General features: G+C 39.8%; 1 protein-coding gene across 4 annotated transcripts in view; it reads left to right on the forward strand.

Annotated features, from left to right (window-relative positions):
• The window catches only part of col7a1 (collagen, type VII, alpha 1), a 65,685-nt gene that overhangs the window by 25,090 nt on the left and 19,437 nt on the right, over positions 1 to 21,158 (forward strand). For 3 of the 4 annotated variants that reach the window (XM_025907309.1, XM_025907310.1, XM_019358911.2), the window contains exons 37-91: positions 768 to 794; positions 885 to 938; positions 1,048 to 1,119; positions 1,195 to 1,254; positions 1,562 to 1,597; positions 1,683 to 1,727; positions 2,290 to 2,325; positions 2,440 to 2,484; positions 2,602 to 2,637; positions 2,779 to 2,814; positions 2,946 to 2,978; positions 3,072 to 3,143; positions 3,233 to 3,292; positions 3,472 to 3,507; positions 3,596 to 3,676; positions 4,602 to 4,637; positions 4,827 to 4,871; positions 4,984 to 5,055; positions 5,182 to 5,226; positions 5,324 to 5,359; positions 5,501 to 5,542; positions 5,714 to 5,794; positions 5,949 to 5,984; positions 6,107 to 6,142; positions 6,316 to 6,396; positions 6,490 to 6,525; positions 7,308 to 7,379; positions 7,510 to 7,554; positions 7,818 to 7,853; positions 8,122 to 8,157; positions 8,656 to 8,760; positions 8,838 to 8,903; positions 9,204 to 9,239; positions 9,760 to 9,795; positions 9,877 to 9,924; positions 10,022 to 10,057; positions 10,571 to 10,696; positions 10,861 to 11,070; positions 11,159 to 11,194; positions 11,287 to 11,331; positions 11,425 to 11,541; positions 11,630 to 11,701; positions 12,194 to 12,238; positions 12,642 to 12,677; positions 15,011 to 15,046; positions 15,125 to 15,169; positions 15,262 to 15,294; positions 15,418 to 15,480; positions 15,618 to 15,653; positions 16,203 to 16,283; positions 16,372 to 16,440; positions 19,903 to 19,938; positions 20,051 to 20,110; positions 20,225 to 20,269; positions 20,359 to 20,394. In XM_025907309.1, coding sequence (XP_025763094.1) covers positions 768 to 794; positions 885 to 938; positions 1,048 to 1,119; positions 1,195 to 1,254; positions 1,562 to 1,597; positions 1,683 to 1,727; positions 2,290 to 2,325; positions 2,440 to 2,484; positions 2,602 to 2,637; positions 2,779 to 2,814; positions 2,946 to 2,978; positions 3,072 to 3,143; positions 3,233 to 3,292; positions 3,472 to 3,507; positions 3,596 to 3,676; positions 4,602 to 4,637; positions 4,827 to 4,871; positions 4,984 to 5,055; positions 5,182 to 5,226; positions 5,324 to 5,359; positions 5,501 to 5,542; positions 5,714 to 5,794; positions 5,949 to 5,984; positions 6,107 to 6,142; positions 6,316 to 6,396; positions 6,490 to 6,525; positions 7,308 to 7,379; positions 7,510 to 7,554; positions 7,818 to 7,853; positions 8,122 to 8,157; positions 8,656 to 8,760; positions 8,838 to 8,903; positions 9,204 to 9,239; positions 9,760 to 9,795; positions 9,877 to 9,924; positions 10,022 to 10,057; positions 10,571 to 10,696; positions 10,861 to 11,070; positions 11,159 to 11,194; positions 11,287 to 11,331; positions 11,425 to 11,541; positions 11,630 to 11,701; positions 12,194 to 12,238; positions 12,642 to 12,677; positions 15,011 to 15,046; positions 15,125 to 15,169; positions 15,262 to 15,294; positions 15,418 to 15,480; positions 15,618 to 15,653; positions 16,203 to 16,283; positions 16,372 to 16,440; positions 19,903 to 19,938; positions 20,051 to 20,110; positions 20,225 to 20,269; positions 20,359 to 20,394 — 3,018 coding nt within the window. Of the gene's footprint in view, positions 1 to 767; positions 795 to 884; positions 939 to 1,047; positions 1,120 to 1,194; positions 1,255 to 1,561; positions 1,598 to 1,682; positions 1,728 to 2,289; positions 2,326 to 2,439; positions 2,485 to 2,601; positions 2,638 to 2,778; positions 2,815 to 2,945; positions 2,979 to 3,071; positions 3,144 to 3,232; positions 3,293 to 3,471; positions 3,508 to 3,595; positions 3,677 to 4,601; positions 4,638 to 4,826; positions 4,872 to 4,983; positions 5,056 to 5,181; positions 5,227 to 5,323; positions 5,360 to 5,500; positions 5,543 to 5,713; positions 5,795 to 5,948; positions 5,985 to 6,106; positions 6,143 to 6,315; positions 6,397 to 6,489; positions 6,526 to 7,307; positions 7,380 to 7,509; positions 7,555 to 7,817; positions 7,854 to 8,121; positions 8,158 to 8,655; positions 8,761 to 8,837; positions 8,904 to 9,203; positions 9,240 to 9,759; positions 9,796 to 9,876; positions 9,925 to 10,021; positions 10,058 to 10,570; positions 10,697 to 10,860; positions 11,071 to 11,158; positions 11,195 to 11,286; positions 11,332 to 11,424; positions 11,542 to 11,629; positions 11,702 to 12,193; positions 12,239 to 12,641; positions 12,678 to 12,996; positions 13,033 to 15,010; positions 15,047 to 15,124; positions 15,170 to 15,261; positions 15,295 to 15,417; positions 15,481 to 15,617; positions 15,654 to 16,202; positions 16,284 to 16,371; positions 16,441 to 19,902; positions 19,939 to 20,050; positions 20,111 to 20,224; positions 20,270 to 20,358; positions 20,395 to 21,158 lie in introns of all 4 variants that reach the window. The other variant, XM_013269239.3, reaches the window with a different exon arrangement.

Here is a 21,158-nt window from a genome sequence, read left to right on the forward strand (position 1 = left end):
CTACTGAGAAACAACTGTTGGATATGGTTTTATGAACTCTGTGGAGCATTTCTCCAACAAGAAACTGTTATTGTCAGAGTCTCACACATGGTGGTAGCATTGAGCTGCCTGCATATTCCATCAGTGGAATATCAATCATTGGCTGTATATGTAAAGAAATCTTTGGGCAGTTTTTCTTTAGTTGGGGGTTTTTATCCAGGTTTCTACTTTTCAGTTTTCCACTCCATATTTAAAAAGTCTCAGGTCTTTTTTTTTTGTTCTAATGTATTAAAAATCCAGTTTTCATATTCAGTAACAGAGACTGATGCTGTTTGATTTTGAGAAGTCTGGAGTCTGGACATGAATGACCCTGTCTATCATAGTGTTCATTGGTCACTGCCTGGGATAAAGGGACAGATCGATCAGCTGTGGTGACCCACTGGGAAATAATGAAGAAAAATCACATCCAGCAAAATGTCCAATTCTTCAGTGATTTTATAAGAATGTCCTGTTATTAACAAATCATTGTATTATGTATATCTGCTTTAGTTTTAAGGTAATACAATACATAAAACAGTAGAGACGTCCTTTGTTTTTTCAAGTTTTTTTTTTTTTTTTTTTTTTACAGATCAACCTGTGAGTTTGTGTGCATACACATGACGCACATCAGTCTCTTGGGAAACTTATTATAGAGTTTTTCGTGCTAGTAACAATGTTCTGAATCCTCGTTCTCCCCCGGTTGTTTTCTCAATCTGTCTTTCTCTCTCCTCCTCCACTTTTGTCTACAGGGAGACAAGGGAAGCCCAGGAGAGAGGGTGAGTCACACCATCACCAACTTGTCCTTTCACTGCGAAGAACCACACGAGCAGAATGATTTCTCACCTCTTATCTCTCTTTGCTGACAGGGACCTCCAGGTGTAGGCAGCGGGGTGGCAGTGAAAGGCGAGAAGGGCTCCCCTGTAAGAGCTGTCAATCGCAGACAGTGTGCTGACACACTTGTTTTGGAGGTTGGCTCTGCGTGCAAGCAAGGCATATTTTGCATTTACTAATTGCTTTTTGTATTATCAGGGTATTCCAGGACTTCAGGGACCTCAGGGTCCTTCAGGACCAGCAGGACTTGAGGGCAGAAAAGGGGAGAAGGTAGTTGCCTATTGAGTCGGTTTAAGAGGCTGAGTGATGCAATGTGTTTATTTCACAGGCCTGATTATTTTTCAGGGTGACAGTGGCGAAGGACAACCTGGACCTCCAGGCAAAAATGGGGAACCTGGGGACAGGGTAGGTCAGACACATAGGTGTTTAAAAAGCATGGCTCATAGTACAGTATGATGAAGGACACACAAGTTAAGACTACACAATCATTGGATGATGAAGGTGGCTTAGAGTGATAAATACATGTGAAAAAAGTGTGCTTCTGTGCCTTACAGTTACAGAGTTTTGAGGAAATGCTTTCTAAATGGCCGTGTTTGGTTGTTGAGAAATCCTGCTAATTAGGAAACAGTGTAATTAGAAACAGAAATAAATTCATAACCCCCTCAGTGGAGCTGATAAATTTAGGTTTGAACATTTTGTTCCTGTTTTTCAGGGGCCCCGTGGGCCTCCAGGAGAAATTGGCAGCAAGGTAAGACGATGGCAGGGGAAAAAAAAACTTTTGGCATGATGTCTAAACGGAAGAATGACTTCTATCACTCTTTCTTTCCTGATAGGGGGACAGAGGACAAGCAGGTGAGCCTGGATCACAGGGAGATAGGGTGAGTCACATGACATGAGACTGAATCTTTCTTTGTGTCACTGTTTATTCTTCTTTCTGTTATATGGATCAAGATAACTTTTCACAATATTTGGGGCCCCTTTTCTATAAGATTCAACATTCATTTAAAAAAATCACCGTGATGACGTAACAGCTGTAGTCCTTTTATGCTACTTTTTTTTTTACAAAAAAAAATCAGAATGAATGAATAAGTAATGAGGTCATAAAATGATATATCAAAGAGCCCGAAAAAAGAAACAGTCATGAATTATGATAGATGATGCTATTTTATCACTTGCCAGATGGGAAGGATTCTGTTTTTTAGTATCCTCTCAGCAGACACCTTAGTGATATCACTGATGCTCAGTAGATTGGTACCACTGATGCTGTGCATCGTTTTACCCACTAGTATTTGAGCACACCCCAAAAAGGTTTGTAATGTTTTCAGTTGTAGTGTTTGCAGGTATGGCAGTAGGACTCTGTCGTTTGCATGTGCGGATTTAATACAGGGAAACTTTCACCAAAAGAGCATGTGGTGAATTTGAACCTTTGTATGTTTGTAGGGGGAGAGAGGACCAGCTGGTGAAACTGGAGAAAGAGTGAGTACTGGTTAAGTTTGTAGTCTTAAAGGTTAAAGGTTAGGTAAAGGTTAGCATCTTGTGCTTTCAAAAGATTTTTTTTTCACTCTTTTCTGAATTAAATTGCCTCCTCAGGGAGATTCAGGGAAGCCAGGCCCTCCAGGACCTGCAGGTGTAAGAGTAAGTGACAGACTGCTGTGTTATATTGGCTAATGGCATCTGTGTGCCTTTCCATTTCATACTTGTTGCATCATCTGCATTACGAGTCTCACAAAATGGTGTTTCCTTTTGTAACAGGGTTTACCAGGACCCAGTGGACCGCCAGGAGAAAAGGTGAGACTGATATAATTAAGTGCAATGATATGAGAGGCAGCGGGTCAATAGGAACGTGATTTTGTCGTTGAATGTTTCATAATCTGATGTAATGAATTTCCAAGCAAAGATGAAGGAACAAGTGAACATGTCTGTTCCCAGGGAAATGAAGGTGCACGAGGAGAGCCTGGGAGAACTGTGAGCAATCAGACATGAGAAAATCATCACATACATGAATTTATTCATGCGTTTTTTGGATATACACTTAATATTCATGACAGTCTATGTGTATGATGACAAGCCTTTATTGAATTATTTAAATCATCCAGGTTCAAGGTCTCTCAGGGAGGAAAGGAGAACAGGTAATGTGTAAAATCGCATCTCCTACAACTTTTCATTTTAGTGGAGCTCGCTCAGAGTTCATGGGTGTAACTTCCGCCGCTGTTCACCCGCAGGGGGAGCGAGGCATACCTGGCCCTGAGGGTTCGAGAGGAGAAAAGGGAGAACCAGGACAGAGAGGAGAGAAAGTGAGAAAAATATGTTAATTATTGCTTTTAAATGTTCATCATTTGCCATACCTCATAATGGTTTTTGATTTTTTTTCTTATACTGTAAGGGGTCTCCGGGCTCTGGAGGGTCAGGTGTTGCAGGACCTAAGGGAGAGCCGGGAGAGCGAGTAAGTCATCCTAACCTCTCTTTATCAGAGCTACAAAGGGCACAGACGCACTGTTTACAGCTGCCGTGATGAATTCCTGACACAAGCATCAGTTATTCATGAAGCATTCCCTTGTGCCACCTGTTGTCATCCCCAAACCTCTCAGAGCAAAAGTACATAAACATATGCTTTTCCCTCAGGGGCCCGCTGGTATTAGCGGAAGGCCAGGTGCCAAGGTGAGAGGCCTGCTGTGTATGCTTTTAGTTGTTTTCGTTTATTAGTGTCTGTTTGATTGTTTATCTGGTCCTCTTAACTGTTTGTTAGGGAGATCCAGGTGAACCGGGAGAGAGGGGAGAAAATGGACGCCCAGGATTCCCAGGAAAGCCAGGCGTTCCCGGTAAACAGGTCAGAGCGGTGTTTCAGATGAAGTTACTACCTGACCTTTACTGTGACGAGCAACAGTTTTTTTTTTTTCAAGAGTTTACAAATAGGGTGTAGGTTTGAGTGATAATTTAAGTTTTACTGCGACTCATGTGTAAATATATTTAGAAAGGACTGTTGACATACATTTTCTATACTTAAAATAATTGTAATAATCAGTTGATAATCTAAATTTATGATATATGGAAAATGTTTTCTGGTTCCACATTAATACTCTTATTATAATATCAACCATATGGTCCAGCCTCTATGGGAAACTATAGCTTCTACTGAAACTTTTATACTCTTTTATTCTTTCACCGGTTTACCTCACACAGTGAATGCATTATATGGATAAAAGTATTGGGCCACTTCTAACAAGTCACTTTCTATCCTGCGAGATATTCCACGATCAGCTAAAATACAACACGATCAATTATTGAAATCAGAAAGATATAGGAACCACAGCAACTCAGCCACCACTCAGGCACAGTGTGTAAAAGTTACCAACACTCTGCTGACTCAATAACTGCAGAGCTCCAAACCTCCTCGCGCATTAACATCAGCACAATAACTGTGAGCAGCTCCTGTAGGTGTAATGTGTAGGTGTCCATATACTGTTGCACTTTACTCCATACTTTTGTATTAAGGTATTAAGGTTGTCCATGTTGCTCTCAGTGCTGTAATCAAACATCAACAGCAACCTTCTTCTGTTTCTTTCAACATGCACCTCTTTCTAATGGTCGTTTTAGAGGTAAAAACAAGTACCCTTTATGTATTCATGACATGTCCAGTGCCTTTCTTTTGTGCATGTGTACTCTCTTCAGATGCTCTACTGGGTTAGTGTCGATTTTGAAATTTAATGCCACAGAGCTTCACACCCAAATAAATTATTAAACCTGTTTTTTAGGGGGAGAGAGGAGAGAAGGGTGATGAAGGCACTCCTGTGAGTATAACATCTGCTCTTTCACATTCTTTCTTTTTTCTTTTTACCTTTTATAATATGTTTGTTTGACTAGAATATCACCCACATCATATACATCCACAAAGAAAGGATCCTTCTGTCATGAATATTTAGATGTAGTTCCATCCTTTCTCTTGGCCATTTTCTTTTTTTACTTGAATTTTTCATCAGGGTGAGTCTGGACTTCCAGGGAAGCCAGGAGAAAGAGGACTGAGGGTATGACAAATCTCTTTGAAGCATATTTTAAAGTTAAGTTTTCAATCGTAACCTTTAAATTGCCTTATTTGAAAGTTCACTTAACAGACATTTTGATTGATGCTGCACTCAGGGTCAGACTGGTCAGCCAGGGTCACCAGGCGAGAAAGGAGACATGGGAGACCCTGGAGAGAGTGGACGAAATGTGAGACGCTCATTTATGTGTTATCATACAGAAAGCTTTTCAGTATGCTCTGTTGAGACCTTGAGAGAAGGAGCTGTGACAAAGGTCGGCCGCTCAGCACCTTTATTGATCTGTGTTCAATCACAGGGTAGCCCTGGACCGTCTGGACCACGAGGAGAGAAGGGAGAACAGGTATGGTGCTTATTTTCCTTTTGGAAATGGGAGATGTGTCTTTATATGTATATGTATATATGTTAGTGGATTCACACACTTTATTCTCTTCAACCAGGGACTTCAAGGGCCCCCAGGACCACCAGGAGTAGTGGTAAAGAAACAGTGTCACAGAACACTGTTTAACAGCCTCCAGGAATCAGCTTAACACTAAATTAACTACTTATAATCCAATTTTGATAACACAGAGGAGGCAGAGCTACATGTGACATTTGCCATGCTTGTCTGTCAACAGGCTGATATCCAGGGCCAGCTGAAAGGAGAGAGAGGAGAAAAGGTGAGCGCTTGATAATTTTTTTATTTATTCATTTTTTACAAAATCAAGTATGTTTGTTTGAGCTGTTAAAATATCCTAAATAAACACCAATAGCTGAAATAATTTGAAAAATGTAAGGTAACTGGTTAAAAAAAAGTATATAGCAGCAGATTACATCACTGTGATTCCCAGGGTGATGCTGGTGACCCAGGAGAGCATGGCAGCAAAGGCACGAAAGGCGAGGCGGGGACTCCTGGAGCTCCAGGCCTAAGAGTGAGTGTTCCTCATTCTTGCAATTTTTAAATGCATTCATGAGCATCTGATAGCTCGCTATATATGGATCTGAATGCGCACGGATCCTGTTCTCAGTAGATTTTAGTATGCAAGAGTGATGTGACTTCTTGTTCTTTTCCTGTCGTCTATAAAGGGTCCTGAAGGACAACGGGGGCCTCCAGGGACAAGAGTGAGTGGACTTTCCTTCTCTCCTTCTCTACATTACAATTATCGCTAATGCATATCTTTAACTGTCTGAATTTCATTGACTTTCAAGTATATTTATGTCACGTTGATTTCCCATATTTACAGGGCGACACAGGAGACAGAGGACCGCCTGGAGAGAAGGTTTGGAATCACTCACACATCTCATCTGCTGCTCTCTTCTGACGTGTAGTTCCGTCATTGTGCTGCAACTTCCACTGGTTTTGTTAGTCAAACAGCAGATTTCCAGTAGGAAATCATTATTACAGACTGTAATAACCACGTGATTTCCTAACTCTTAACTGATGTATTACCAGGGAGAACGGGGAGCATCTGGCTTAGATGGGCGTCCTGGTCTGGATGGTAAACCAGGGGCTCCTGGGCCACCTGGCCAGAGGGTATTTCAGTTTGTCTCATCTTTTACCAAACTATAAGACTCACGGAGTCTCTGTGTAGCTGATGCACTGCATTTGTTTTTATTTGTGTTATAGGGTGATCCTGGGAAACAGGGAGATCCAGGGAGGGATGTAAGTTTCTTTCTTTCTTTGAAGATGATTGTGTTAAAGAGGTAATCATTACAAAATAAACACATTATTTTTTGTTGTATTGTTACTTAAGCAGACAGGTATAATTGTTTGCCCCTTCAGGTTTTCATTCATTGTTCTGTTTTAATCATTTTACAGTGGAAATGTATTTAATGTAGTTTCAGGAAATGTACTTTTCAAATTGTCTGAGATGATCACCGTGCAAATGATTATTCATGATGGAAATGTCTTCTATAGTTTGATTTTAATGAGCATCCATCTATCCCTCCGTTCTCTTCCACTCATCCAATTCGGGGTTGTGGGGTCATTATTTTGCATCATTCTCAATTTTAGTGAGCACTTGAAGTGGGCATCCTGCAGAGGGCACTGTGGAAACTGTAAAAAAAACTGCTTTTAGATCTGTGCTGAATTGCATAAGCTGACTGTAGGGAAAGATGTCTCCAGGCCAGTCCATTTTTCAGAGGAGACTGTTATGTAATATTGACCATAATAATGTTATTAAAAGTCAGGAACTTTGAAACTTAGGGTTTATTTAAAAGATCTAAATCCTGGCTTACAGGGCAGTTATATGACAGCTCTGCAGCTGCTCATGCACATTAAAGTCTATCTAGTGATGACATCTCTGAATCTGAATCTTTTACACAGTGATCGTCTTGGAAAATAAACAAATCATAGACATTTAAATCTATTTTGCAGTGTATTACAGTGTCTAGTAATTCATTGCAAAATCTACTCTTGGACTATTTTTTGTTTTTTTCTGCCAGGGATTACCTGGACTAGTAGGGGCGCAGGGTCCCCCAGGGCCTGTTGGACCTGCAGGCAATCCAGGGATACCTGTGAGTACCCCTCTATCCCACCCAAAAAGAGACTCCTGCAATGTTCCATCGTTCTGTCTGTCAGGCCTATACATGTTTTTACCGAACTTCCGCTTCCAGATTTCCAATTAACCTTACTTTTATTTGTCAGGGTAAAGCAGGTGAAAATGGCAAAGTTGGACCACCTGGCAAAACGGTAACTCTGACCTCCTGAATATAATATCCTCATAGTTTGATGTACTTGTATACTTGTATAATTGGTAATGGCCTTTTTTGTACCTTCATTCTGTAAATGATGTTTACTGATCAAAAGCAGTATGGACATTTATTTCAGGCTCTGCCGCATAATGGTTCTCTTAAGTGAGTTTCTAAAGCAGAGGCACTGAGTGCTCCCGTGGCAGACTGGCCATTATGCACTTTGTTCCTGTTTGTTGTAATGCATTTTGTTTGGACTCACAGGGCGAGGATGGCGTGCCAGGTGAAGATGGTAGAAAGGTCTGTGGCTCTTTCATACCATTTAGTCAACATGTTTTCCACAGTTTGGCTCTGTAAAGGCATCTTACTTGACCCATGGCAAGATTTTTGCTAACCGAGCCACGCAAATGATTGTCATGTAAAATTGCATGTTACATATACATGTATTAGACATTGGTTTTTATTTTTACATGATGTGCACATAAAGGGTGGATTAAGAGAAAAAAAACGTATAATTTGGCAGGATTATTTTTGAAGATTGTATTTAATGTCTATTTCTAATCTACAGGGCGACAAAGGAGAAGCTGGAGCAGCTGGAAGAGATGTCAGTTTTCACAAACCTCTTTCATATGATTACTTTTCAAAAATGTGTTTGTTGTCAGTTTGTTTTTTATATATCTTATCGAGCTGCCTTATCTCGCCCTGCCTTCCTGTTGTGACTTTATTGCATATCTGCTTTCCGCCCTTTTTTCTCCTGATCACTTCCCCCTTCAGCTGTATATTTGTCAGCCATAGTTTGTTCTAAAATTGACATCAGCCTCTCACTGCTGAATCAATGGACTCCTCTGAAGAAGCTATATAAATTCACCTCTAATGATCTAGCTTAGCCTTTAAGTGGAGCGACTTCTGAGAGGAATCCAGAGGGGTGCCAAATGTCAGAGTGCCGGTTTCATGTGCAAATTCATATTAATTATCTCTAGAACATCAGTGGAGGGGTGGCAGCGGCCACCTGCTTTGATTTTATAGTTCAGCCTTTACTATAGTGAAGGAGGAAGAAAGTGTGTGGGGTGAATTTCAGTTGTGAACCGCATGTGTTTTTCAGGGCCGTGACGGGGAGAAAGGAGACCGTGGTCCTTCTGGGCCTGTAGGCTCCCCTGGTTCCCCAGGAGCACCTGGATTACCTGGCAGCATTGGTCCTCCTGGTCAGGTGCGAGTGAAGCCGACGTGAAAAATAGCAAAGATAATTTGGCGTTTTGACTGAAACGGGATGTTCTGCTTTCTCAGGTTGTGTATGTGAAAGGAGCTGAAGCGACACCAATCGCAGGTCCACAGGGGCCCCCAGGAGCGCCCGTAAGTGTGCATTACCATTCTTATTGCCGCTGCTGGTGCTGCTGAAACTAAATTGAGTATCTTTTAGTTAGATTCGTTTAGCTTATTTATTGGAGAAATATATATTTTTAAAGAAAATAAGTGGCAGTCAAATAATTATTACTGTCCACTATATTCTTTGTATGTAGCTCTTGTTATCCCCAAAACCATGAGCCACCAACAGCCACAGCAGCAGTGATGTGGGTCATATCTACACATGTTGCTGTTTGTTAGTATCGCTCCCAGGGTGTCTTCATTTTTGTGTCCCCGTTTTCCTTTCAGGGCGTCCCAGGAATCCCTGGAGCTGCAGGAACCAGAGTAAGCTGTAGTTTCAAGATTTTTTTTTCCTTTTTTTCTGGGCTTTTTTGTATTAACTGGTGTCCTTTTTCTGTAGCTGAAACAGGAAGTGAATGGAAATGTGATTATATGTAACAGCAGCTACAGGTCGAGTCTTTCACTTTGTATTCTTATGAGAACTCATTACACCTCAAGACTCTTGTGTTGGCATATGACATTCACAGTCCTCTTTGAATTAACTTACCTTTTAGTTAGCAAGTATAAACTGGAGTACTTTGAACTAACATGTTATTAAAGCTGAATAATAATAACTCACACACACTTTAACACCAAAGTTACATTACTGAATAAATAAGCCCTGCTTTTTTCCATGTCTGGAGTATTTTTTTCTTGCACAACAGAAAGATTGCAAAGATCTAAGAATCGCTTTACTGTGATGCCGTTATTATTGTGTGCAGGTTATTGTGATGATATTGCAGTGTGATTCCTGCCTCACCCTCAGTGGTGTTTCTTTACCTCATTTTTTCTTTTCTGTTTTCAGGGAGAGAGAGGTCTGCCTGGCCTTAAAGGTGAACCTGTAAGTGAAACATTCAGTGAAAATGTGACATCGAGGGTCCACTTTTTTGTTTTTGACTCCTTCATATCTTGTTATGTTTAGGGAGACCCAGGAGAGGATGGAGCACCTGGCAAACCTGGGACGTCAGTGGTAAGACATCAGCACATTGCCTGTCATGTAATTCTCAGTTGTCAGTATTTTGCATTTCTACATCTCGGTTTAATAATGTCTCCGTGTTTCCTGCCAGGATGTACAGAAAGCTCTGGCAGGCTTTGGTATTCAGGTAGGTGGACTCCTCAGATGACTAACTCAATTTGAACACGATTTCTTTTGGCTTTCACTCGCATGGATGGATGGAATAATGGGAAAAAAATGCAATTATCTAAACAGTCTTAAACTCAGCACTTACTCTTGCTTCTGTTATAGCTTATAGAGAAGAATTTTAGAGTAATGCTATTGCTAATGGAACATTTCCTGCAGATGTATGCAAAGTGTTATATTTGCCACTTTGTTCTTGCAAATGTCATCATACCATTTATGGCTGGTCTTGTTTCAGCAGCTCATTTAGTCCAGTAAATGTAGGCATGAGTCTTTCGTTTATTATGCACATACACCTGCTTATATATTTTAAAATTATGCCTGGCAGGTTAAAGTGACACTGTTTATGAGCAGTTTTTGAGCTGCTGGGATGAATTCTAAATGACTGTTTTTATCTGGGGATTAAAACATTTTGCAGATGGGCATCTGCTGCTGAAACTTATAAAGCTTTTCCATTTTGGATTTCTGCTCCACACAGGTGTCTGATCTGAAGGTGGTTGTGGACAGCAAGGACACACTTTCGCTACTTAAAGTGCTGAAGACAGAGAAAGGTGAAAAGGGAGATAAGGGTGAGCCTGGACAGAGAGGACCATCTGGAGCAGATGTAAGTGTGACAAAGCATCTTCGAGGATTAAAGTGAAAAGACAAAATGATGTGAAGACTTCCAGTGAGATAGAATGAAGTATCTTGTTTGGATTTTTTCTTTAGAGTGTAGGTTAATCTAATGGAATTGATAGAGAAATCCTTTTTATTCTGGTTTTGTCCTAGGGTGCTCGTGGTTTTCCTGGAGAGAGGGGCTCCAAAGGAGACGCAGGGGACCGAGGACCTGTGGGACCAGCGGGGCCTCCAGGAAGAGCCATTGTCGAACGAGGGCCAGAGGGACCTTCGGGGCCTGCCGGGGAGCCTGGCAAGCCAGGAATACCAGGTCTTCCTGGACGAGCTGGGGAACTAGGAGAGGCAGGAAGACCAGGAGATAAGGTGGAGAGGAGAGATGGGCAAACAAATGGGGATCTTTTTTTTCATGGACTTCGCATCACACTGATGACATTGTATATTTGTTTTTTAGGGGGAAAGAGGAGAGAAAGGTGACAGAGGAGATTCTGTGAGTCCTCTTATTAGGTTGATGGTTTAATTTCATGTTTTAGTAAATTTCCTGGTTCTTGTAGTTAACTGATAGTTTGTTCTGTTTCTCAGGGTCGGGATGGATTAACAGGACCAGCTGGCCCGCCAGGTCAAAAGGTAAAATAGTTTTAGTTATTGCTGTGATATGATATTTAGTAAACGTAAGGTAAAAATAGAATTCAGAGATATGCATGTGATTATGGTTTATAGGGAGAATCTGCTGACTCAGTCCTGGTTGGGTCCCCTGGGGCTAGAGGCCCTCCTGGAGTATCTGGGTTGAAGGGGGAACCTGGTGCTACAGGACCATCAGGACCTAAAGGAGACCGCGTAAGATTTACGCATATTACAGACGTCTTGTGTCATGTCACATCGTATGTGTCTTAATATGAATAAACAATTGGAATGCACCTTACAGGGTTTCGTGGGACCTCGAGGTGATAAAGGTGAGAGAGGAGAGCCAGGAGAAAAAGGCCGTGACGGCTCACAGGTGAGCTGCCTCTCAAATAGAGCCTGGATTAAAATATTTTGTTACTGTAATCATAAACTCAAAATGTGTTTCAAATATTCTGACTACCACCTCCTGCTTGTTAGAAAGCTCAGTGATGGAAAAGATGTGATCCTAACATCTGTCCACTAAATATTACACTATTGCCAGCTGCTGGTTGGCTTAGCTTAGTGTAAAGACTGTAAGCATGGGGAAACAGTTAGCCACACTATGTCTAAAGCTATTAAAATTTCTCTTCCGCCTCCTTAAATTCCCACTAATTAAAACATTGTTTCTTGTTTATTTTGCAAAACTGAAGCGTAAAGATGACCTGTTGTGTTCATATTTGTTGATGTTCTCAGCTAAATTGCATTAAGAAAATTAGTAAGCTGTACAGGTATTCCTTGAAAGTGTTATTCAGTCTAACATAAAACTATTATGATAATTATTATTATGAGATTTGTCAGCATACAGATATGTGGCTTGCAATTGCAGGGAACACAGGGAGAGCCTGGAAAACCGGGCCAGGATGGGAAACCGGTAAGTGGACTGCTCCCTGCGGGATGTGTGGCGGAGGTTTCTGAAAGTTAACTTGACTGTTACAACACTGTACTTTCAAATTGTCATAGTGAAAATGATATAGCATTGATTTTGTAAATATGTATTCTAAACATTAATTTCAGCTGACTTGGTAAGTGTGTATATTTCCTTATATCACCGATAATCATTCACAGACATAATGAGCCTATAATCTATTGTTTTCAAAGTATGTAACATGCAGGAACCACATCTCTACAAATAACACATTAAAGTTTCATCTTTTTTCCCCAAAACACACTTTGGGGAAGTCATGGTTCTCCACATGGGTGTAAGTAAAACGAAGGAAAGATAAAGGAAAATATTCCTCACACTTTTTGTTTTCCTTCCCTGCGTGTCTGAGCAGGGTTCAACAGGGCCTGCTGGTCCTCGAGGCCAACCAGTGAGTAACCAGTAACCCAGTCTGCTTCTTTTAGGCTTGATCTGCAGAGTTAAAGCTGCAGGCTGGCTGCAAGTTCAAAGCCAACGGAGCTGTTTCCCTCCTTGGGCCGAGGCTTCGTAGATCCTTACGCAATAACCATGTGCAGCTGTGCGACTAACGCCTCACTCTTTAACTTTCTCTCTCTACCTGTGTGCGTCTTATCTATGTCCACTTCCTTTTGTGTGTGTTGTTCGTTTCCCCTTTTTCGTCACTGTTCTCCACCCACCTGTCCCCCCCCACCCTCCTGTCATCCACTTTCCTTTGTCTGTCATTTCTCCAGGGCTTCCCTGGGTTCCCAGGAGTTCTAGGCAGACCGGTAGGTTCTCTGCTGATGGCTGGCATGCTTGAGCTTTTGGGGTAGTAGGTGTGAAAGGTTTGGAGAATCTGTCCTTGTTGTATCAGATATAATTAGGATTCGACCAAAACTGATAAGATGCTAATGGGCAATAGCTTACAAAGCAAGCAGGGTAAAAAATAAAGCCTGATTTAACACCAGGAGAACAACCTGTCATCAGGATGCACTCTATGTCATGTACCTCCCAGGCAAATTTCACCTCTTTAATCTTAATTCATTCTTATTAGAATCATGATTCTGGGAGCTGAGGTCTGGGATAAGAGTCAGACCTCGAACAGTTCCTCGTGAAATGTCCAAAAGGATCTGTGTCAAACTCAAGGACTACATTTTGAAGCAAAAAATTTAAATGTATAAAATACCATAAATTTGTTAGACGAGATGAAAGCAAGTCGGCTGACATCCTCATCCGCAGCTCTCGTGTACAGTAGTGTGGGGAATACTAAACTGGGTGCACTCCAGAAAGTACGGTTGATGATTCGCTCGAATCTGCTTATCATGCATGCAGCTGTGCCTGATGTCGGTTGTTTGCTTATCCCTTGCACAGTGCTGATTTTTCAGAGCTTACCATGCAAGTGTCTCCTTGTTGACATTTCAGATAATCTATTTGTATTGTTCTACCTGTTGTCCATCAATTAAGTGCTTGTATTTTATGTTTCCTATAGAGACATGTACATATGACAATATTTATCATTCCAAGTTGTTGATTTTTGGGTACAGAAAAAGTGCACACCTTTTTAAGTACTCAATTTTTCTAAACATATTAATCCATAAATATCTTGCTTAAAGGAATAGTTCTACATTTTGAAAATGAAAGTTATTTGCTTTCTTCCTGGGAGTTGACTGTATACAAAAATTGATCTCGCCAAAGTCTTTCTTTCCCACTGTCTCTAAGTTTTTACTCATCTGTTTGCTGGAGTTTCCTCTGTATTATTGTGCGGTCTTTACCTTACAATATGAAGCAGCTTAAGGTGACTGTTGTTGTGATTTGGAGCTACATAAATAAAATGGAATTGAATGAAAGGGTGAAGTTATCAGCTGATGCTAGCTCGCTTGGTAAGCAAGATGATCTATAGATTGCATGGGTGCAAAAAAGGTAGTATATATAAAAGCATGCTAGAATTTCAGTCATCAAATACTGGGGCAGACTTTTTGCCTCTTTAAGCCTGAATAAAATTTTTAATAAGTAAGTTATATTTAAAAAAATGAGTTCATTACATTATTATGACAACTACAATTAGCTTTAAAGGCTTTTTTAAATTATTTTTTTTAATTATCTGTACATTTTAACATGTATGGGGTTTTTTTTACCTTTAAATCTGAAGCCTCAGTTATAGGATTTTTTTTTTAAGTGATCTTTTTTTTTTACCTAAGGATTGATGGATATAAAATGCAGTTAATAGATAATCATTATTAATATACAAATAAATATAGAAATAAAATGTCTATGTACTCAATTTTGGAACCTGCCTCAGTTTTGTGTTTCATAAGCTTAATCTTTGGCTTAATTTTTCAGCTCTGGATTTTGCTACTCAGAGTTGGATGAAAACATCACTTTGTTACATATAAAGCTACTGCCAGTAGTCATTTAACTTAGAGTTAAAGACTAGAAACAGAAAACTCAAAAATCGGTACATAAACTCATTAGTTGAATCTGTACACAGTTTAATATTCACTCATTTGGTTGTTTTTTGGAGCGGTCAAATGCAGAATCGCTTGTTTCTGTATCAGTGATCATCTCACTGGGACTGCTGTGAATGGAAACTCCTAGCAGAAAGTTATATTTAGTGCCAGACACGGCTGACATTCTTACGTAACTCTCAGGAACAAAGCCATTTAGCTTTTAAAAATGTAAAAAAATAAAAAAAATTCCTTTAGCATGTGGCCTGCGTGCAGATTTTTAAATTTTTTTATGTGACTTTGTTTGTGACTTTGCTTATAGGGAAACCCAGGAGAGCCAGGCATTAGGGGGCAAACTGTAAGTATGACACACATGTCACACACATTCAAAGACTCTTATTAACAGTTACCAATGTTGATGATGTGTTTTTAACAGGGTCCCACGGGTCCCACTGGGCTGCCAGGTCCACCAGGTGTAAAGGTGAGTTCACTACATTATCAAAACTTTAGTGTGCAACAAGCAGATTTTTGTTTGTTTGTTTGTCAAACTCATAAAACTTTTGTTTTTTGCAGGGTAATCAAGGAGAAGCAGGTGTTGGTGTACAGGTATAAAAGTTTTTACATCTTATATAAAATGCATTAAATTTCTCCAGGACCAAATAACATAACAATGCGCACAGTTGTGATGTACAACAGATAACCCTGTGAGTTTATTTCTCATCTCTGCAGGGTCCTCCTGGCGCACAGGGGAGCACAGGTCTGCCAGGACCAGCAGGTCCCCCAGGAGCTGTGGTATGTGTTCCCACAAATCACAACTTCTCAGCAGTGGAAAAAATTCTGTCATGTTTTCTCGTGAAATTCATTTAAAATCTCACGGTGTGTATCAAAATGTGTTCCTTCGTATCACTGTAATTTTTTTCTCCCTGCAGGGTCCACAGGGGCCTCCGGGACTGCCAGGGCAGGTGGTGAGTATTCGGTCTTAATCCTGCTGCGGCTGCAATGTGTCACACAGTGAGGAAATGTAAACGTGAAAAAAAAAAAAGTCTTGACCCTCAGGCAGTTTTGTTGTAGCTGAAAATAGGGAGGTGATTAACTGAAAATGCCAAAACATCTGTACCAAGCTTTTGCTGACAGCTTGAGCTGCATAGGGTTTTTTGGGGATATCAGACCCTTCTTTCTTTTTTGGGGATATATCAACATTTCTACCATTATTATTTCTGGTTTTCTCACACATCCACATAGCTAACTGCTGGATTTGTGTAATATTTTGACTATTGTAGACTAAATATATTAAAATGTGAAGCGCTTTTATAAGCTGAAAATAAAATAGATGTAAGTTCATTTATCTGGCATTGTTTGCATTATTTAGAGTCTTATTGTGTAGACCATAACGGATCGACAATGTAAAGATAGGTGAAATTAACACAGGCAGCGATTCTGATTTTGAATGAGTCAATGATAGTGTGAGAGTGATGAACACATTCACATATACTAAAGCATTTGCTGCTCCTCAGGGTGAAGCAGGCAAACCTGGTGTTCCTGGAAGAGATGGGGTGCCTGGCAAGGAAGGAATACCTGGATTACCAGGAAAGCAGGTTTGAGTTTGTCATATTGCTCACCTGTGGCAGCACTATTAAGTTTTTTTTTTCTCTCAGTGTTAACGTTGTGTAATTTGTTCCTCAGGGCATTGCAGGACCTCCAGGCCTGGCTGGCTTGAAGGGGGAGCAGGGAGACAGCGGGCCTCCAGGGAAGGTGAGCAGATGTTGCGTCTAGCGAGCAATCTCTTTCTAAGAGACACAGATAATGCAGCTAGTTTTTTGGTTGTTTTTATGTGATATAATCCAAGCTACAGAATGGTTTGTTGTATGAAGTAATAATTAAAAAAAATATAGTGTTATTATTAGATTGAAGAGCTTTTATCTGACACCAGGGGGTTCTATTCTGAGTCCTCCTTTAGGAGCAGTAAATGGACTGGTAGTTACACAATGCGTTTCTACTCGTTTGAACACAGTCTCATTCACAGAGCACCTTTTTTCTATGCCTAAGTACTTTTCTAACATTCAGACACAATCTCACACTCCAATGGAGAGAACTCAGGGTTCAATATCTTCCCCGACAATACCATGTGGACCAGGAGAAGTCAGGGAGTCAACCCATTGGAAGGCTGATCCACCAACTTTCCAATAATTCGATGACTCGCTGTACCATCTTAGCCACAGCTGCACCTTAAAGCAGTAGCCTTAGCCCCAGTGGGTTCCAGATGTGCTCCCCTGTAAGTCCACTCTTCTTAAAGAGAAACTGGAGTACTACTGTTTTATTTGTAGATGATAGCTATGATGCTGAGATGGTTTAACTATGCTGACTAGCAATGTGACACATGAGGATAATCTAAGAATTTAATATGGAAAAGGTTTGATTGAGAGCCAGTATATTGTCAGAGCAATTGGAGAATTTTGGGGTCGTTTGAACTGGAAACTGTAATTCATGAGGTCAAACACAGTCATAAATTGTGTTGTGGAGTAATGCCAGATAAATGTGGACCTGCTCTCATTTCTGTCTGAACACATTTCTGCCTCTGCATATTTAAACAGTCAGGCCAACTGTGCTTTTCTAACCTTGGACATTTTGAGCTGTTTGGAGTGGTCACTAATTTCTGACTAGGTGAAACACAAAGCAGTATCTCTGGGGTGTTAAAAAAAAAGTCTTTTTTGAGTATTTAATCTTAATTTCTCTCTAAGACCATGTGTTGTATTTTACAGTAGGCTGTGTCTCCAGTTTATGCTTTCCTATAATAAACTGGATATGGTGGGACTTTATGGTAATAGAAGAATTCAAGCTTCCTGTGCAAAGTGTCTCAGCTGTGTTAATCTGTTATACGACTAAACATCCCATGCACAAAAATGTCCTCATCATTATAAATGTAATCACTGACAGATGTATGTTTGCAGTCGTTGTCCAGCTGAATGGATGACACTGAATCTGTACCTCTGCATTCATCCTTTTGCTTTCATCAGCATTAAAATCCTTGATAAATTCCAGTTTGCCACATCTATTGGCAGCTCTCCATGCTGAAGGCCAGGCTTTAACACAACGTCCGTGGCTAACAAATGGGTTCACATGCTTTAGGTCAAATGCCATTCCTTTTTTTTATGTGCACTGTCTGTCACTTTAAAAATAATTTGTTTTTGTCTTTTTATTGATCCATAGATTTTTGTTCCACAATTTTATTGTTTTTCGATTGGGAAATCAAACCCTGTGTGATTTTTGCATTTAAACCACGTCATTTTCTTCTGTGGTGACTCCTTTGAGGTTTGGATGCGCAGTCTTGCTATAGTTCTTTGTGTACCTGGAGTTTATTATTGACTTGCTGGGCAGTTTGTAGTTTATTCTATTTTAACCACTAATATAATAATAAACCTAATCAAAAATGATCATGCTCAACAGCTGTGCTGGATGAACATTGGTGTACTGTTAACGAGTGATGGGAGACATCTGTTAAAGGGGGTTGTTTGGCTTCCTTGTGTTGATTCTGTCAGTCACGATGAAAATTAAGCCAAATTCCTGCAGATGAAAACTCAAAATGACAGAGAAGGTCACTTACATAATGTTCCCTGTTCCCTGTTTCTCACATTATCACAGTTTTCTACACTTTAACGTGACTTGACTTTTTATTACTGATGGTTTGATGGATTTTTTTTTAAACATTTCTAATATAGAAAAAACAGTGTACATTAATAGTTTTAATTGTGGCATAAGCTCTAATTAAACTGTTACTTTTTGTAATGAATTGAACATTTCCTCCAATGCAGACTCGGCAGATCTGACTTGTTTTAATGGCAGGCTGTTAATGTTGTTGAATTTTGCCACCCTTTATAAGTGGTTTACATTAACATAGTGTACAGTCTAGAATGAAGAGTGTGTTACAGTGCTGGAATTAACAAATTTGTTTTTAAGAACAATACCAGCTGCTTGTTTTTCCAATTATTGAAATGCAGTGTTTCAAAACTTCAAAAAAAATTTGAGTTACCCTATATTTTAAAACATAATTTGGTTCTGTTTATTTAATCGCGAGATGCAAACATTCAGACAAAAGTAAACTATTACAATGCCACATGCTTTTCATGCCAATTAACTTGGGGTTTCTTTAACATAAGACATTATGGCATGGTCTAAGAAGCTTGGAAAGAAAAGCGTCTGGACTTCTTTAAGTTGCTTGAATTCAGAGGTGAAACGTCTTCAAGGAAACTTAAAGAAGTCCAGACACTTTTCTTTCCAAGCTCCTTAGACTACGATGACCTGGACGACTGAGAACCTTCACAGACACATTATGGCATGCTTTTGAAAACATTAGTAATTCAGCGTTGTAGCTTCAATGTATAGAAAACATTCAAAAAGCACCGGTGTTGTCTGTGTTGCCATGAACTGGTTCACTTTCGATGCCCGACAACACTGAAGAAGATGCATTTAGTGCAAGACATGAAAAATAAAACGACTTATGAAATGGATTTGTTTTCATTTTTTTCCTGAATGGTTATATTTATTCAGTTTCTTGAGTGACTCTGATAAGCTGCCACAGACAACTTGTTCATCTGCTCAGGATTTCTCTCCAACATTTGTTGTCACACCCTCCCTGCAAATGACAGCAGGGAGGAAGAACTCCCTTTTTAACAGGAAGTGATGCCTGTGTTCTGAAGCACAGTACTTTTGTAGTTTGTCTGTCACACTCCATAATGCACTTCGTTTATTCCACTTTGCTTCCTTTATTCTTCCTTATCGGGATGGTGAAACATGTTTGGACACCACGAACAAAACCAGAATTTTATCATGAAGTAACTTCTGGATTTAAGCATTTTTTGAATCAGTCCTTACAATCCAGTGTTTCTTAAATTGCCTTTAAAATATTGTTGTGTACAAGTGATAAGACACACTGGACTTGCATCTGCAGGCTTTTGCCAGTGAAGTTGAATAGACTTTCAAATGTTTTCACAGTCTGCTGTGCTATTCTTAAACAGCGAGTGTGCATTTGTTGGCTGTCCTTCCTGAAGACATTCAGGCTCTTAATATTCGAGAGCTGGAAGCAAAGATGATTAAGCTAATATGATACTTAATACCAAAGCTTTTAGGTACACATTGGCATCTTTTAATGAACAACAACCCACATCGTGCTGTGCAGGTAATTACTGTTATTTTCCTCCTTCTGTACTCTGTACACAGGCTGTGGCTGGACCTCCTGGACCCAAAGGAGAGAGGGTGAGTCACTCCTATTGCCATTAATGTGGAAGTAGCTGCAGCATGAAGTGACGCAATAGAGCAGCATTTATGAATGCAGCTTACAGCACTTTCCTGGTTCTGATTGATGCAGGGTCCTCCTGGTTTAATGCTGCCAGGCACAGCTGGAGAGAGAGGCCCAACTGGTGAAAAGGTGAGTCTGACCAAACCGCAAGCTCCCTCTCAGTGAGTGAGAGGGACAGACTGGAAATGTTAAGTGCTTTTTCATTAACATTGTATATCTGAATGCACAACTGCTGTCATTCAGGGTAACAAGGGAGACAAAGGTGTTGCTGGCATCAAAGGAGAAAGAGTGAGTACGATAATGGGACAAAATAATAACCTACTTACATATACAAATATGAAGGTACATTCACAATGTGCTGTCTGTTGTCATACAAGGGACAAGCTGGTGAATCAGGAGAACCTGGAGAAGATGTGAGTAATCAACTTCCACTGCCCAACTGGATTTCAAAAAGTGATTCTAGATTTTTTAATGAAGTCTTAGTCATGGTGTTTATGCTTTTATGGAAGATTTGCAATGCTGATTTCAATAGTAGTGTGTAATTTTGTGTAATTTCACATAAACAAATCCAGTGATCCATTATAGTCGATGGTATTAAAGTGACTGTTTTTATTTTTTGAGAAAATTCATCAAATTTTGAACAGTTTGATTTTTTTAAATGTCTTCTATGCCTTGGTAAATATTAGTGCAAAATAATAAAATGTATATTATATGTATATGTGTATGTAATAAGAGGAGAAAAAGTATTCAGTGCCACCTCATGCATATGTGAAATCCATTTTAACAACTTGATAGCTGATTTACTCCAAAGTCAAGTTATATAATCATGCCTGAATCGGTTATTTTTCTAAAGCATATAAGAAAGCCACGGCCCAGTTTGAAATCTGTATACCCCATCTCCATCAGCAGCTTTTTTCTAGCCATCACATCCCCTTTACCCAGTGACATGATATAAGATATTTTATGGAATAAAAATAGGTCACATAATTGAGCATAACATATAATTTGAAATTTGATGAATTCCAATTTCTATTTATGAGATATGATCAACTTTGTAATAATTTGGTTTTAGATCTTTAGGGTAATTTCAAACTAAATTACAACATTGAAAAAGAAAACTAGTTATTTAATGTAAATGACCTCTTGTGCTACACCTTTATGGCTCACTAGAACCCAC

The sequence above is a fragment of the Oreochromis niloticus genome, linkage group LG5 (genome assembly GCF_001858045.2).
Source record: "Oreochromis niloticus isolate F11D_XX linkage group LG5, O_niloticus_UMD_NMBU, whole genome shotgun sequence".
NCBI lineage: Eukaryota > Metazoa > Chordata > Actinopteri > Cichliformes > Cichlidae > Oreochromis > Oreochromis niloticus.